The sequence below is a fragment of the Pieris brassicae genome, chromosome 13, assembly GCF_905147105.1.
Source record: "Pieris brassicae chromosome 13, ilPieBrab1.1, whole genome shotgun sequence".
Taxonomy (NCBI): Eukaryota; Metazoa; Arthropoda; class Insecta; order Lepidoptera; family Pieridae; genus Pieris; species Pieris brassicae.
In genome coordinates this window covers 5,186,967-5,204,721 of record NC_059677.1, presented here as the reverse complement: position 1 = coordinate 5,204,721, position 17,755 = coordinate 5,186,967, and the positions used below count along the sequence as shown (strand labels likewise).

Sequence of the window (17,755 nt, the reverse complement as noted above, 5' to 3'; positions counted from 1 at the left end):
GCAGTCGCATCCAAGATGGGAATGCTAACACAGTATTTGTTTCTGGCGTGTTTAATAAATATTTCATACGCTCTATATTTATCGTCACAAGATTCAAAATATCCGGTAAGTTTAGTTTTTATATTAATATAAATATAATTGATTTTTTGTTTATACTCAAATAACTTTATTAATTCGGCGTTATAATTGTAAATAAGTATTGCAGCCGTTTGTTGTCGCCATTTTTAGAAGACAATTAGATGCTTGACACATCGATTTTTGGGTTAAAGTCGCTTTTCTCACGGTATTTGACATAGAAAGAAAGTTCCTTTGCTGGTTCGAAAGGACAAGCAAAGACAACTGTCAAAATGTATTTTTTTCTTTTTATTTATGTATTAGCCACATCATATATGTATGTATATTCTAAAATACATGACAGTTACGGTGCACGTACATTTTACAAAAAAATATACAACAAATTTCAGTTATTACTAATCAAAAATACAAATTCTTCTAATTTTGTTTCGGCACCTGATAGGCGTTTACAACGCTTTTTTCTTTATTTATTAAGGTTCATCACATCATATATAAAGCTATATATATTGTATACAAGCTATATTTTCTAATATATGACAATTATGATAAACATAAATGTTACAAAAAAAAATATTTCCAATTTTAGATTATACTTTTACTAGCGCTTAACAATGCTTTTATTAAAATTGATCAGCTTACTTACTTACCGAATATATCAATCTATTAATAAGTTTATTCTGTATATATGTTAGTCCATAAATAACATAAATTTATTTCCAAAATTACTTAAACGTGATGCGTAGCGGGCCCTGCGTACATAAAGATATTTTTATTTGTTTTTTAATGTAAATTGTCAACTGTCAAAAACATAATTCGGTCTAGACATGAGATATGTCTGTTCTATGTTTTTTATTATCGGTTTTGATTATTTCATGATGTCATCCACTTAATTATGCTATTTTAAGCAATAAATGTTAAGAATGGGTAACCCCGTATGATTTTAATTATACTGAAACAAGTTTTTGATTTACGATGCGGAGTTGCAGCTTTGTTATACAAGATTTCTTAAGATTTAGATTTTTTAAATTAATTAGTTCAATTCAATTCAAAATCATTCACTCTCATATGGTAACACAATGTACACTTACGAACGTCAAAATAGAAATGTATATGAAATGCTTCTAATTTTACATTTACCGCCAGTTCTCACATCAAGGAGGAAGAGATACCTCTTTAACGGAAGAGAAGAACTGGCAATAAACTCTCCGCCATTCCTTTTTGTTGTTAGACGCTTCTATAGTATTCATAAACGAATGTTTACATTAAACCATACAACATATAAATTATTTAACTTTTAATAAGAAAGTAGTGTTATTAAAACTGACAAGTTAATTAAATTTACGTCAAAATACATTTTATCATTAATCATAATTTTACGAAGGGTTCACTGATCCTTCGAGACGGTTTTTGTTGTTTTTTTTATAATTCAGTGCCACAATATAGGATTAGATTTCTTTAACAATACGTTTTTCTTAGTAAATAAAATAAAAAATTAAAGTAAATCAGTGGCACTAAAACCTTTATAGATCTGGGTCTCAGATCTGTATCTGTTTCGTGATCATTTGTCAATCTAATTGCCTGCCTGATACACCTGAACTTTTGGGTCTATTTATTGTTTTATAATTTTTTTTTGTAGCTTATAAGCTAAATAAAATCGTTACACGAAAGCGTGGAGATACAAGGCATAAGTGGCTATTTGATACCTCCTTCGTAGACAAAACGGTTTGCTCACTGAATGAATATTAAACCCGCCCATTAACAGAAAGTCCATTGGTGCACAGCCGGGGATCGAACCTAAGACCTCAGGGATAAGAGTCGCACGCTAAACACTGATAATAAATGTACATAAAATAAAATAAAAACTAAGCAAGCAAGTAGGTTTCTGTAAGTTCTTTGTGTTAAGGTCAGTAAGTCGAAATCGTACTAGTTTTGACGTACAGGATTATTGGACATTGCTGTCTCTTGGGCGAAAAAACGCTAATACGTTAGTACGGGCAGAAATACGTTAGTAATGCTTCAATTTAATTAATTTTACTTGCCTGAAATGGAGAGCAACAAACACAAAGATAGTTCTAGTTTATATTGTAATTTTACCAAATAATCATAAAATTAATGCGACATTTTGAAGACTAAAGAAAGTTTATAATATATCTCTCTTTCATGAACGTCATAATTTTTCCAAAATAAACAGTGGTGATAAATTATTACGAGCTAGACATTCGTCAAAATTAACGTCGTAATTTGCGGTTAGTGTCGTCCGTAATAATGTTCCAACAGTGAATCGTAAAACGCTTTTGTTCTTCAGTCTAATTAGTTTAATTATAATAAGTGTCATTTGATATATATATATATATATTTGAGTATGTAATGTACTTAGTATCCTAGTAATAATGGCACCCAATGGGATTTTTTTTCAGGGATACTTGATCAAGTTCGGTTACTTAAGAAGATCTAGCCTCAGTCGTCATGGCGGCAGTACAAATGTGAAAGACGACGACTTTAGGAACGCTCTGAGGAACTTCCAGAACTACGTTCAAATTCCTGCATCAGGTAGGATCACTAATAGTATTGTCGTTAAACGATTTTGTAAATTTTAATTGTCAAACTTTCTATTGCCTTGAGGCAACCGTCTTGATCCAAAAAGTAGACGACGTGAGTCGAACACAGGAGGCTGATCACCTACTTCTCTATTAGATTGACAAATGATGATGAAACAGATAAAGAAATCTGAGGCCCTGACCTAAAAGGGTTGTAGCGCACCTGATTTATATTTTATTTTACTTTTTGATAACTTAATTTACAAATTTCTTTACTCTGTAACGCTTTCTACGTGGTACGTATTTAACGCGTCTTCAATAGTATTATTATATTTATATGTATATAAATAAATAATTTATTTGCCAAGATAGTGGTACAATCAGATCGTTCAGCTACAAATATCGGCACCATCATATATAAATAGGCATGCAAGTGTCATATAATAAGAACATTTACATAATGTCAAATTTAAGTTATTTACAATTGGTGTCAAACCTATTGTCCTATAGTAAAACGTCGATACACATTATAATTAATATTATTATGTATTTTATTTATTAATTCCACATCATTATTATATCTTAACAGTATATAAACTACTAATTCGATAGAACGACAAAATAATGTAACCTAGTACTTATACTGGTACTCACACCGATTATGATACATAAATAAAATTTAAAAATATATATTTATATATTAAATCTTATAACTAACAATATAGCAAGCAACTGTTGTGAACTCAGCCAGTGTAGAAACAAATAGGTCTACCTCAGTAAAAAAATTGTTTATTATTGGTATTGCTCGCGTGAGTGGCGCTTAGTAAAAGTCATTTAATAATAAATCTAAGCTTTTAGCTTAAGGAATATCTTCTATTCAAACCTATTTATAGTAGAAATCAATAAAATATTAAAAAAAGCCAACTTATATGATATTTATTTATTTACACTATCCCTACTATACTAAGCCATTACGATAATGTCGAGAACAACACTTATAAACATACCAAGAGATAAAAACAAAAAACAATACTAATAAAAGACTGGAGTGTCCAACGGCCTGGCCAAACATAAAAGGTTTATAACAGAAGCTGTAGAAAATACTGTACTGACAGGAAATGCTTACAATAATAAGCAGTCGTAACCTCTTAGCTAAATCATACTTGGGAATATACAGGAAAATAGAATAATGATTCAATTGAGACAAACTGGAGTAATGAAACGTAGGTGTCGAACTATGAATCAGCAAGGCATCCTGCGATAGCGCAGAAAAATAATTATTTATTTATTATTAAAGAAATACTTAGATTATCCCTACAGACTATGCCAATACGATGATGTTGAGAAAATTTAAAGAAAATATCATAAAGTATATAATATTAAACGAGCAGTGTTGGTGTAGTGGCTTCAGAGTGCGACTCTCATCCCTGAGGTCGTAGGTTCGATCCCCGGGTGTGTACCAATGGATTTTATTTCTATGTGCGCATTAAAACATTAGCTCGAACGGTGAAGGAAAACATCGTGATGAAACCGGCTTGTCTTAGAACCAAAAAGTCGACGGCGTCAGGCACAGAAGCCTGATCACCTACTTGGCTATTAGATTAACAAAGGATCAGATACAGAAATCTGAGGCCCAGACCTAAAAAAAGGTTGTAGCGCCTGATTGATTTATTTTATTTTTTTATATAATATTAAACACATAATATACACAATATCACTACTGTGAATTCACTCTTCGAACATATAACTATGTCGATAGTGTTGTACGTCCCACAGTTGCCCTCCCAAGGGCCTGGTCTTGTATATATAAAGAACTAATGAAAATTATAATAATAAGAACAATAAAGTATTTCAAGCACATGGTACAAAAAGGTGGTACAATAGTTAGTTCGCATATTTTGCCAAACACAATGGCGCGCAAATTTGTATTTAAAGGAATTTACATTTTACATTATTAGACATATAAATTGGTCAATTATTATATTATTTGTATCCTACATATCATATATAATATATATAACTTAGCACTCCAGAGAATGCTCCATGAAACAATTCAATCTGATTTCGTCACCCCCTTTCAAACACCGCTCATTTAAAAGCAAACTGCCAGGTGCCCCACTTCACCATTTGGATCGTCGCTTCTTCTAAAAACAGCAAAGGAGGTAACTGCTTGCCTCCTATACAATTCCACTCATTTAACAAGCAGCGGTTATATAGGTGTCCCCTTAAATAGGCTGCATCACACTCTGTCCAGTTCTGTTAAAAAGAACCTTCAAAATATAATCATCATCACGTGTAATGATTAAATTAATGTATACAAAATATTGTAAAAACTATTTTAAAGGAGTTTCTTGCTCATTCTTTGCCATATGAAAACGGCTGGAACTAGTCATTTTCACGTTTATTTTTAACTTGTAATTTTCACTTGCCAAGAGCCTTTTTAATAGGTTTATTTATTTATTTTAAGCCTTAAATTATTTCCCGATCCACTAATATCTGCTTGTCCTATGTGTTAGTAAATATTTGTAACAGTTATATGTACCAGCCTCCTCCAAGGCTTATTTTTTATTTTTTTTTATTTTTTACTAGTACTCTTACAGCTAACATACACATTATAAAACAAAACATTTAATCAATACAGTAAGCCAAAACAGATTACATACATTATACAATATATATTGTTTACTGTTATATATATATATAAGTACATTTACAAACAAAATATATTTAAAAAAAATTAAACTAAAGAAAACTGAAAAGCAAATAATAATTAATATTTTAAATTACTGCTTACACAAAATCAGAGTCTTCCCGCCTTTTCAAAAACTTCCTCACATCTTCTATGGTGAGGTGGAAAATATCAATATTGTCATAGTTGGTGTCATAGTTAGATAAAACCCGAAACATTGGCGAATTATCTTGCTTGCCATCTTTCTCTATCTCGACCTATTTGCATCCATTGAGGACCCGAGATTTTTTTGATGTCATCATCCCATCGAGCGTAAGCTCTGCCTCTGTACCGTTTGCCTGGTGGGCCTCTCCATGTTACTTCTTTCGTTTAATAGGCTTAATTGAAATAAATGATTTCATTTGACTTTGACTTTACTATAAGAACATTAATAATGGTTTGAAACACGTATCTAACGTAGAACTTAACGCAGGTCGTTTTTGAATTGTATATTTTTCAATGTTATATTCACAGGTCAGCTGGATGATGCTACCAAAGACATGATGACCCGCGATAGATGTCAGGCGAAAGATACAGCCGTTGGTATGAGAAGAAGGAGATATACAACTATTGGTAAAGCAAAATTTACTAAAACGCCATCTTTGGCAAAGGCTTACTTCAAATCGCGCCAATTTCAGTCTGCACTGTGTCAGTCTCTCTGGTATATCCACTAAATTATTTTGCGTTTTCGTTTAGGAATAACAACTTGCCGACATACCAAGGTTAGCGCTCTTTAAGATGTTGTCATTTGAGAATCGTAAAAAAAATATTGATTTACTTAAGTTTCGTGCCTTTTACTTCGGATTATTTACATTTAAATACATATACTTTATTTATATTCATGAATTCCTAGATATCTGTATTTATTTATGAAAGCTTGCCAACGCTCGGCATACTGACACATTGGTATAAATAAAAATAAAATACAGTTGTTAGGCAAACAACAAACACGAAAGGAAAATACATACATTCATAAATAATAAAAACTAAAGCAAAATTGATTTCAAAGTGTGATATCCAAGACCTAGCTCGTTTATTAGAATGCTCAAACTGGATATAGGTAAGTTTTGGGCAATATACGTTCTTCAAGAGGGTAGGTACACGAAATTTAGTTAAAAGGTTGGGATAATGAACCTGATAGTTAAATATCTTAAATGCAAACGATATATCAACTAATTTTCTGCAATTCTCCAATGACAACATCTTAAAGTGCGCATGGTTTCGTATGTTGGCAACTTTTTTTTCGAGACGCAACTGGAGAAATCAGATGCTACAATAACCTCTTTTGTAATCTCTTGAGTCGTAACATATGTGTCGCATAATGCGGCCTACATACGAGACTATTGTGTAATAGAATTTTCGTTTTGATGTTACGGAATCCCTTTGTATTTCACAGGACAAAACCAAGCATTCTAGAAGCTTTCTGTATTACATTGTCGTGTTCTGAGAACGTTAGTTTATTGTCATAAACATATTTTACAGGAAACTGGCCAAAGAAGCATCTCACATACAAAATAACGAAGTATTCATCGAAAATTAGCAAAAATGAGGTGGATTCTATAATTTTCCTTGCATTTTCCGTTTGGTCTGATCCATCTGGCATTACAGTCACGAAGCGGAACGGTGGACGCACTGATATGGAAGTAAGGTAAGGTTATGATGATTTGTTTTGGTCTTAATATCTTATCATCAGGTGATATATTTGGCCTAGGGAACTTACCTATTAAAAAAAGTACGCGCATACAAAGTAAACATGTGAGAAGTGAAACTTGTTTGTAAATTAATTAAGACTAAGGTAAAAGCCCCAATAGATGATCATGTACCAGTATATGATCACTCCCTGTATTTGTATATCTATATTCACACTGCTTACACACTGTATTCGTGCTACTGATACTATAAATAAATAAAAAATCTGCGTTTACTGCACAAGACGTTATGGGACAGAATTGCCATCTAAACTTCTAATATGTAACTACCAAACGAATTCATGAGCCAATAGCGTGTATTGTTTCTCGATTTCCCTTCCTCTCCCTCGATCTTTCTCACTGGCTTGCTCCCTACTCTCGCTCCATGGCTATTTGCTTCATGCTACGTTCGCCCTTTCTCACTCTCTCTCAATCGCTCTCTCCCTTATCTTCGACAAAAACGCTGCACATCTTCGTGACGCTAATATTATTATTGTTGCGTTTCATCCGTAAAAAAATTAACCTCATGCGCCTAAAAAAGTTTCACTTCAAAAAGATACACTTGAAAGAAATTACAATACTAGCAGGGCAACTTGGAGAAGTCGGAGAATGGCGAACTCGTGAACAAAGTCAAGCCTGCATATATATTTATTCATTTAGGAAACAAATCAGATACATCTCTAAAAGTATAAAACAAAAAAAATAAACATAAAATTAACATATGCACACAAAAGTTTCACTGATAAATGGTCATTCACATTCGGTATGAATGTGGCATTCTTAAACTGGTAACAAACTTATAACCCAAGACGTTATCTTCTTCGGAGCTGGATGGACCAAAGCGCATCTTCCTAATTCTGCTTTAACTGGACTTAACCAGAGTGGAGTGAGTTTCATAATCGAACTATAACTCTTGACCCCTCGAGATTCTTGACCCTATCAAACGCGCCGTAACGTTTCTGTATACAATAGTTAAACGTTTCGTGACCAACCCCCGTAACTCCTCCTACCTAAAACTTACCATTATGTGGTGTAAAGTACTGGAAAGTGGAAAATAATATTAACAATAACGCGTAATTCAATCCCCGCCCCGCATTGTAACGTGACAAGAGGACCCCCCCCCCCCCCAAAAATTCGTTACGTAATACTTGAACGCTCCCGTAATAATTGAAAGTAAAAATCTGGTCCAATTTTTCTGAATCTTATCGATCTAAACATATAATATTCCTACCTCAAATTTCTGTATCTGTTTCATGATTTGTCAGCCTAAAGTGATCAGCCTCCTGTGCCTGCCACACGACTTTTTGGCTCTAAGCGTTACTCACAATGTTTTCCTTCCCCGTTCAAGCGAATGTTAAATGAACATATAGACAGATAGTCCATTGGTGCACATGGGATCGACCCTACGGCCTCAGGGATGAGAGTCTCACGCTGAAGCTACTGCTCTGCTGTAAGAAACATATTTAATAGTTTACCTTACAGGTTCGAATCCATCGCGCCAAGAGCTGACGCCCACATATATGGAAACACGGTAAGACTTTTAATCCATTACCATCGTTTTCTTCTCGATTTTTGTACAAACAAGTGAATCTATACAGAAAGGGGCCAATTGTGACCTGGAGCTCGAGACTGGCACGAGGGCATCCGAGATGTTGCTTGAGCACAGATCGCAGCTGGAGAATGCTGCAGGATTGTCAAATATGTCACTAACATAAATAGCACAAGGGGTTGCGCTGGGCCACGACTACCCCAAAAATATTAAGCGGATATTTCCGTAATAGTTGTCGCCCGTCGTTTTTTGGTAAAGATTTCGACACTCCTCTGCAGCTTATCCTCTCGGTCACATATGCCTGATAGACTATGATGTAGGGATCCCGGTTTATAAAGAACAAAAACTTACATACTATAATAACAATTAAAGTTATTTAAAAATTAATAAATAGAAAATTTAAACAAATTTAAAAAGTTTGGTACCTATGTACCTTTAACGCTGGCAGTTCCTCGCTGTATTGCGATGCTTATTCGTTGATGAACGCATCAGCTCTGGGTTCACCGGTAGTACCAGGCGCCAACTTAAATCTTTAATTAGCTGTGCACTTCTCCACGACCCAAGAGTCTCTTCTCCAAAAGGAACAAAATAGAAGTTGGAGGAAAGACTTTTACTCTTTTAGTTAAAGTGCATGAAGCGAGATAAGTATGTCTGGTCTGGTCTGGAAGAGTAGACCCTTGCTACGACATTTCGGGAAATAGGCGTGAATGTATTTGAAATAAGACAAATATTTTTAAATTACTTTTGTTTACAGAACAACCGACACAAAACAACTGTCATCACATTGAACGATGACATCGACTGGTCACAAGACTTCAGCACTGGTTTACCCAATTTATTCCAAGTAAGTCAAAAGTTTAGAAATGACTATAGAATAACAAGACGATTGTGTCAATCCTCAAGCATTTCCGAACCAATTCGACATAAGTTTCAACAAAAAGGCTGCTTAGAGCCAGCAACATATTGGCTAGCTTTCTAGGAGTATAAGTATTATCGAAGGTCCCTGCTGTTCTATAAAAAATCATCAAATCAATCAAATCATCGGCAAGATTCCTCATTCCATTACAAAAAAAAAATGATGCTTCATGTAATTTCGAAGTGTTATCTCTTCTCATGGACTTGTGCCTACATGATTGATACAAATGTATTGATGTTTAATATATATTAGTATTGTACTAACATTCGTATTAAATAGTCGTGTCTTGAAGAGCCTTTCATTACAATACTCAGTACCTTATATAGACACAAATACCAAATAGGTACAGACTCCTAACAATGACTTCACAATATCTAAAATATGTATTTAAGATTAATTATTTTTCATTTTATAAGAAAATAGTCAATTGGACAATTACCTTTGGTACGTAACTTCTGTTAACACAACAAACGTCATAACATTAAAAAAGTTAAACATGATATGGACCACACTGTCCACGTTGGTGATGAATGGGTTAAAAAAAGATCCTTACTTGGAATGGCTAAGAGAAAAAAAGAGTAGACGTCCACCAGAAACCTGGGAAGATGAAATGAAAGGATGAAGGGAAAGATGGAAAATAGCGAAGATGAGAGACAAATGGAAGAATTAGTAGGCCTTCACTCTATCAGAGTGGCCTCGTGAATTCCGGTCGTGAGGTCGCAGGTTCGATGCCTGGCTGTGTACCAATGGACTTTTTTCTACGTGCGCATTTCATTCGCTCGAACGGTGAAGAAAAACATCGTGACGAAACCGGCTTGCTTTAGACCCAAAAAGTCGACATGTGTTAGGCACAGAAGTATGATCACTTGCCAATTAGATTAACAACTGATCCTGAAACAGATACAAAATTCTGAGGCCCAGACCTAAAAAGGTTGTAGCGCCATTGATTTTTCACTCCTTCAGAAGTCGTTAATTACTGTTAATCATAACGACATAGACTTTATGGGTTACTCGTATACATGCTATATTTATTTATGTGTATTACGTATGCAGACATGTAAACCATATTTGTATAACGTGTTATTTAAAAAAACTTGATTTAATTAATTCAAAATTACGTCTGATACATTGACGTCATACCTGCTGTCATATTAGCCATCATTATATGATGAAACTTTTTAATTATATTAACAAACATTGACAAACCTCTTGACAGCCGTATTGGCCTGGTGGTTACGGTGGTACGATCCCCAGCACTAATGGACTTTCTGTCTATGAGCGCATTTAAAATTCGCTCAAACAACGTAAAACATCGCGAGGAAACCGGCTTGTCTTAGACCAAAAACGCGACATTTATTTATTTATTTCCTATTTTTACAGTAACTTTATACTAATGCAATAGAAAACTAAACTAAAAACATAATATAAACATAACAAGTGAAAACTTAAAATCTAAACCATTTTATAACATAATAAATAATGCAATTCTTGTGAATTCAGCCACTGTGCCTCAACATCTGTCTCACAAGCAATAATATTTAGGATGCGCAAGAAACGCGTAAATGGTGCTGATAACCTACTTTCCTATAAGATTCACAAATGATCATGAAAATATTTAAAAATCTGAGGCTTGGAGCTAAAAAGGTTCATTTTTATCGAACATCTCAGTCCAAGCCATCAAAAACTTGGGCTTCGTAACGCTTTCTCTCAATAATTTTTATTACATATTATCAAAAAACAAATCATTGTTATGATTGACGTAAATGTATATTTATTTTATTAACGCAACCTTTCGAATAGAAAAAAGTTCAAGGTCGTACAGGCTTTTAAAAGGCTCAGAAGCGTTATACAAGTTGGTTAAAGCCATGCCATGGTTTCCATTGAAAAATTGACACCATAGTAACGTAGTCAATCTGTAGTCTCGCTTTAAGAGACATGAAACTTTCTAACAATTCTATTAATAAATAAAACAGTGACTCTACAATCGTTATAGGTCTGATCCACAGAGATATATATATCTGTTTCATGACCATTTGTCAATATAATAAGCAGGTGATCAGCCTCCTGTGGCTGTCACACGCCATCAAATTTTTGCGTCCTCAGGATGTCCTACACCGTACGAGCGAATGTTAAGTGCGCACATAGCAAGTCCATTGGTGCACAGCCGGGCATCGAACCTGCGAAGTTAGGGTTGAGAGTGACGCTGAAGTCAGGTCAACACTGCTCTTTTAATTAAAACAATTTAAACTCAAAAATTTAAAATTTAAAATTGTGTTGTTTTGCATAATAATTTAACTTTATAACCTTATAAACGATTTGAAAATAGCTTAGCAGTTTGATTTAAAAACGATTTAAAAAAATGTATCCTATTTAATTGCTTTAAGGCGTTCATAACGTAACGTAACGTAATATACATGAACTTTCAGACAGCATCACACGAAGTCGGGCACGCTTTAGGACTGGGGCACACAGGAGTAGTTGGTGCCATGATGTACCCAGTATACGACCTGGGTATCAAAATATTCGGCCTACATGACGATGACAAGCAGGGAATCGAGGTTAGTTTTGTTTCTATTTAGTGCTTAAACAGAAAAGTGCTACAGTCCACTTTTCTAGGCTAATGCTGGCGGCATGTGGAATTTCAGTGAAGGTCTTTTCTGGAAGACACAACCCCTATAGAAAGCATACTCTCTTAAAGGCCGCTAAATTTGAAATTCGAATTGTTTTGCTACCTAATAGAAATCAAAAAGTATTTGATGTTTTCTAGTTTTTTACAGATGTAGAAGAGAAGTCTGTAACAAATATTGTCGATGGCTTTCCTCTCTTACTAGTTCTATAAATTGAGTAGAATTGTGCGTGCGTGCGGAAGTAAATAGCATCACTGCCCCTAGAAAAATATGTCAATTTTTTATGAAAATGTGACCATTTCTCATACAATTTAATGTTTCTATTTGTCTCTAAAGTATTTTTGCTGAGGAAAGACCAGCATGGCGGTTAAATTATTAGTCACATTTTCTACGCGCCATTTTATGTCCAGATCACTGTCAAACTATATCGCAACAGTGTTGTCAACAATAATTTAGGAATGCTTCGATCTCGAACGACGGTTCTCCCATAGACTAAAAATCTGTTAAAATTAATTTATTACATTTTACGTAAGTACTTGACAAATCTTTGTCTTTCGAATTTAATAAATGAATTCTAACAAATTGGTTGTAGAGCGTGGTTACAAGGCACGGGCCTCTGAAATCCGACATATTGAGCCCTTGTCCAAGTCAAATGACGACATTTTGTGCTTACAAGCTTCAATCAATCCTTTACTTAAAGATGTAATTCTATTGTATTGTCTTTGGTTAACATAGCTTTTACACATTGAAACAAAACAATTTTTTAACCGGATTAAAGCTATTTGTATTATTATAAACTTATAATTATTTATATAATTTTATATTAAAAATTTGTTTTCTTTCGATATAATTATAACAAAATCACACAAAATTATTGTTTTTTTTTCTTAGGATATCTATAACAACGTAAAAACCGTGTCCTACCCTGGAAGATTTATCTACAAGAAGAACAGGGGCAATCTCGAGACATCATTCAACAATTTCAAAGAACGTATAACACACTCATTTGGACCCATGCCCGACATCGGAAACCTCAACTTACCAACAGAGTTCTTCCAGGAAGGCTTCTAAGCACCTAAAGTTTTTACAGAATACCAAAAAATTTATTATACATAAATTATTGTAACATTTCATTGTATTTATCTAGAAATATATTGATGAATACACGTGGCTCTATAATTAAATACTTGTATACTGTCAGTATGACATATAGCGTGCCCCGGGGAACAAAGTCGTAAAGCACTATTATGACAGTTTGGTTGATTCTCTCGATTTCCTTGGGTAATTTAGAACTGTATGTTTTCATATTTTTTGCATAACACTGATATATAAAACACGACAATGTCTTTATTCGTTTACATTATTTTACTTTCCTTAAATATATCGCAACAACCATAAAGATAGTTATATTGTTCAACGTCATAATATTTTCGTGAAAAGCGCGGTATTACTTTCTAGACATTCATCAAATTTTCCGTCGTAATTTGCGTTTACTGTGCCGTCTGTAATGATGTTTAAACAGTGAATCGTAAAACGCTTTTGCTCTTCAGTCTAATCAGTTTAATTATAATAGGTTTCATTTGAATATGTAATGTAATTAGTATCCTAGTAGTAATAGAATTATTTTAACAGAAATATAGATTTTGCTTTAACAACATTGTCCCCCGGGGCAAGCAATATGTCGTAGGTATGTCTGGCGGCACAGGTTGTTAAATATATGTTTATAGCTATTTCTACCTATTAATAATTAATATGTAATCGTGGACTGTATTTATTTAATTTATGACTGATCAATATTTGGAATAATTGGCAGAGAAAGAAAGAAAGGAATCGGCACAGAAGGTTAACACTTCATAGAAGTAGTACAGCACTGTATGTAATTGTTAATAACAAACAGCAAATATAAAAGTTTTAAAGAAAGCGGTGCGAACGTGCGGCGTACGAACGAAAAACCAAATCGCTGGTCGTCAAAATTACAACTACCGGCTGCTTAATCCTTTTTTCTTCAATGTAGACGCATCATCGCGCGCTTCACCTACAGCTCGTTCCGGAACTAGTGCCTCCATAGGATGGGTCATATTATAGGTGTGAAGAGAAATGAGTTTAGGAAAATTAGGATGGATATATGAGCAACCATTAATATAAATGCATCACATTAATATTCAACACAAATCCAAGTGTTTTTAAGTGGCGGATGCATCCAGCATACGCGATGCTTGCGGTGGAGGGCTATGTGAGACTTGCTATCATACCCAGTAAAACCCCACTACGCCACCAACACTCGCTCTAGACGGGACATAGTAACAAACAAAAAAATATTTATTTGTTTAGCTATGTACAATAGAATTCAGATTGAGGCCTCCCTAAGTCAGAGACCTGTGACAGGGAAGCTTCGCTCTTCTTTAAATTTACAAAGTTTCATCAAGGGTAACCAACACAATTGTGTTTAAAAACGAGGGTACTGCAAAATTAATAAATATATGAATATATTGTGATGACTATGTAATTGTGTGAGTTTGTGGAAGACGAAACAAATGTGCGCGCGTGTTGCATGAAAAGATGGATTAATGAAAAAAATATATTAGAGGATTTAACAATGCTTCTGTTTTGTTATAGTTGAGTGTACCGAGACAATGGTTTAAAGTTACATTTGTGGTAAAGCTAAGCATAAGCTGAGCGATTGTTGAATTAATTACGTCCAAAGATAGTCTTGCAAATTGTGTAGCTAATCATATTATGTTGGGTCCTTTTTTGAGGTGGCTGTTCTACACACACACACACAACGGACACAACGGAGAATATAGAGCTGGCGTATAGTCATAAGTTTCCAAGACTTGTACAACTCTTCAGTTGGAAGACTTTTTTTTTAGTAACACTATTTTTATAACTGCTCTCTCAGCTCTTTCAAGTGCTAGAACTTTGGTTTTCGCACAACCACCCCACACTGTGATAACAGATTGAACTAATGTAACTAACTTAACGTTCATTCTCCGCAGACCTGAATCATGACCCCTGATACAGTCATTCTCAATTTTGAGCTAATATTTAACATGACCGCTTCACAGAGGTTTTCACAGGTCTTCTATCTTATAACTCCACTTAGGATGACTTTCTCGTCCTGTGGCTATATATAACTATACTTATAACTAGGAAATAAACTATAAATAAACAAAACTAATGACTCCTATCATTAAAATACCGATTGAGATAAAGTTTACATAATATAATTTATTATATATTTAAAATTTTCAGCTATCAATTGTTGAAATTGTATCGAAATCCATTTCATAGTTTTTGAGTAACTGCTTTTTACGTATAATGATTGCAACATCTTTAACGGCTTATATTTCAGTCAATTGGTGTTAAACCATGAAGACTTATGTTGTAGTTTTCGAGTAAATGCCGTTTATATAGACGCTGAAGATTTTTCCTCTTCAACGGATTAAAAGTTATTTTTGTCAAGTTTTATAAAACCATAAAGAATTATATATTTTAAAGTTACTTATAAATCAAACTATGTATTGAAACAAACTGAATCAAAATACGTTTGTTAGTTTTCGAATAAGTATTCCTTGGTCGTTTTTTTTTAATTTGAAATCTAAATAAAGCATAAAACCATTTCTCAACGATTGATTTCCCTGGTTAATGTTCATCAAGCCGATCCTTGACATAAAAAGTATTTTTAACACAAAATATCACACAAACTAATAGTATGACAGTTGTCAAATTTATACACGTCTTTTCAAAAAATCATATGAAAAAATATTGTATTTTCGGTAAGTATGTTTATTTTTCAGTGTTGCCATTAAAAATACATATACCATTAATTTTCACCCTCTTCCATGTCAGCTAGTAAGTATGAATATTATATTTTAATTTTACTGGATAAGTTGTCCAACATATGTAAACGCAATGTTTTCAAGTTTTATTTACTTGGTATACACGAAATAAAAACGTTTTTGTTACACAAAAAGGCCAGTATTTAATATAAATTTATTATACATTACATAATTACTTGTTCCCAGTACAATTTACTGTTAACTAACGATATTTATTATACAAGATAAAAATTGATAATACTGTGGTAACACATTGTCAATTCCAAAAAGTTTGTATCACCAAAAAGTTTTCACTGTATATGTATTGTACTAGGTAAGGAATTTTTGTAGTCATTGGCAAATCACTGTTATACTTATGTGGCGTCAAGCGTTTCGCGCGCTTTTATTTATTATTATTCTCTTCGTTGCATTAAAAAAACACAAATATCATAATATATAAAAAAATTATATAGTAGGCAACGGGCGGCCTTATCGCTAACAAGCGATCTTCCAGGTAACCCTAATAAGGGAAAAATTAAATAATAAATATGATGAGTAAGAGTAAGTCCAAGACATGCTTAACCCAATGTTATATAAAAAAAATTATAACTAAAATCTAAACAAAAATTCTCGGAGCACAGGGCAAGAGGAACAGGAAAGTGGAACAAGAAAGCACACCCAAGGTACAATTAACGAGAAAGAGAACGACAATTCAGAAGTTGGATAGACCAGATTAAGTAAACAAAGGGTGGTAAATGGCAGAGAGTGGCAGTGTGGAAGGGAATGTGGAGGAGGCTTTTTGCCCAAAACAGGGCACATAGACAGATACCTAAAAATCAGACAAATGTTAATGTGTTTAATAAAAGGCTATTGTGACGTGACAACGTCTTAGCCTTCGTTCAGACATGCGGGAATCGCGCGGTTACGAATCGCGCTGTTTGAAACCGCAAAATTGTGATGCTAATCAGACACCGCGGTTGGAATACGATTTTCGTGCGGGTATAGCGTCAGTTTCAAAATGGAGGTCGACGAAGAAGTGTGTGTGTTACTGAAAAAGGCGGTATTGGGTGCATCCAGTATTAAGTGACCGTCTACAAACCGATGAACGCCGGCTGCACGCCTGAAAAAGCATGACGCATTGTCCCGTTACGCTCATTGTCCGCTTGCGCCGCATCTATCTCTTCCACTCAAATGTCACACACACACACAGTATGTAATAATTTTGTCAATGTTTCGTTATGACGTGGTCCCATTAAACCATTGCATCGATTTCACAAACATTTTTTATTTAGAAATTAATAAGTGGACATTACTTGCACAGACTATCAGCGAAGTGTCATCTGTCAAGTATCGTCAGCCATCTGTCAATATTGACTTGAACGTAAAACGCTGGGCCAGCTTAGGTTTAACGAAAATAAATCTATTATATTTATATAGTTTAGCAACATTTTACTTACTATTCGACTAGACTTTTATGCTTACATTTTATTTTTTGGCCATTTATTACACACCTTTTATTTATAAATGAATTATACATATAGTTATAACAAATAAATATACATACACATATTTCCTTTATACATTTTCGGAGATAACCATTTAAAAAAATGTTTGCATCCATGAAAAATCAGCTCATTCAATTATTTAGGAGTAAAATTTCGCTGGTCTTAAGGGCCTTGACAGCTCAATTGCAGACTGTTTGGGGATTGTACCTCGGCTAGAATGAGCTTCTTCCCACGACTAGTACAAGGAGGTCTCCTGCGAGGCTCGGAGATCGGTTTGGGCCGCCGCGGGACTTATTACAATATAAGTATAGC

The 17,755-nt window shown here is 34.0% G+C and overlaps 1 protein-coding gene across 1 annotated transcript; it reads left to right on the top strand.

Annotated features, from left to right (window-relative positions):
* On the top strand, positions 1-13,286 carry LOC123717885 (matrix metalloproteinase-19-like). The gene is made up of 8 exons (XM_045674133.1): positions 1-105; positions 2,493-2,625; positions 5,815-5,913; positions 6,823-6,988; positions 8,511-8,559; positions 9,332-9,421; positions 11,920-12,051; positions 13,012-13,286. Exons 1-8 carry the CDS (start codon positions 16-18, stop codon positions 13,189-13,191), a joined length of 939 nt encoding a protein of 312 aa, XP_045530089.1. The 5' UTR covers positions 1-15; the 3' UTR covers positions 13,192-13,286.
* The last annotated feature ends 4,469 nt before the right edge of the window (positions 13,287-17,755 follow it).

Excerpts from the sequence above, each read along its gene's own strand:
- LOC123717885 (XM_045674133.1), top strand. The coding sequence starts at position 16 with ATGGGAATGCTAACACAGTATTTGTTTCTGGCGTGTTTAATAAATATT. Across the intron at positions 2,626-5,814 it reads CGTTCAAATTCCTGCATCAG|GTCAGCTGGATGATGCTACC; the intron begins GTAGGATCACTA and ends TTATATTCACAG. Across the intron at positions 12,052-13,011 it reads ATGACAAGCAGGGAATCGAG|GATATCTATAACAACGTAAA; the intron begins GTTAGTTTTGTT and ends TTTTTTTCTTAG.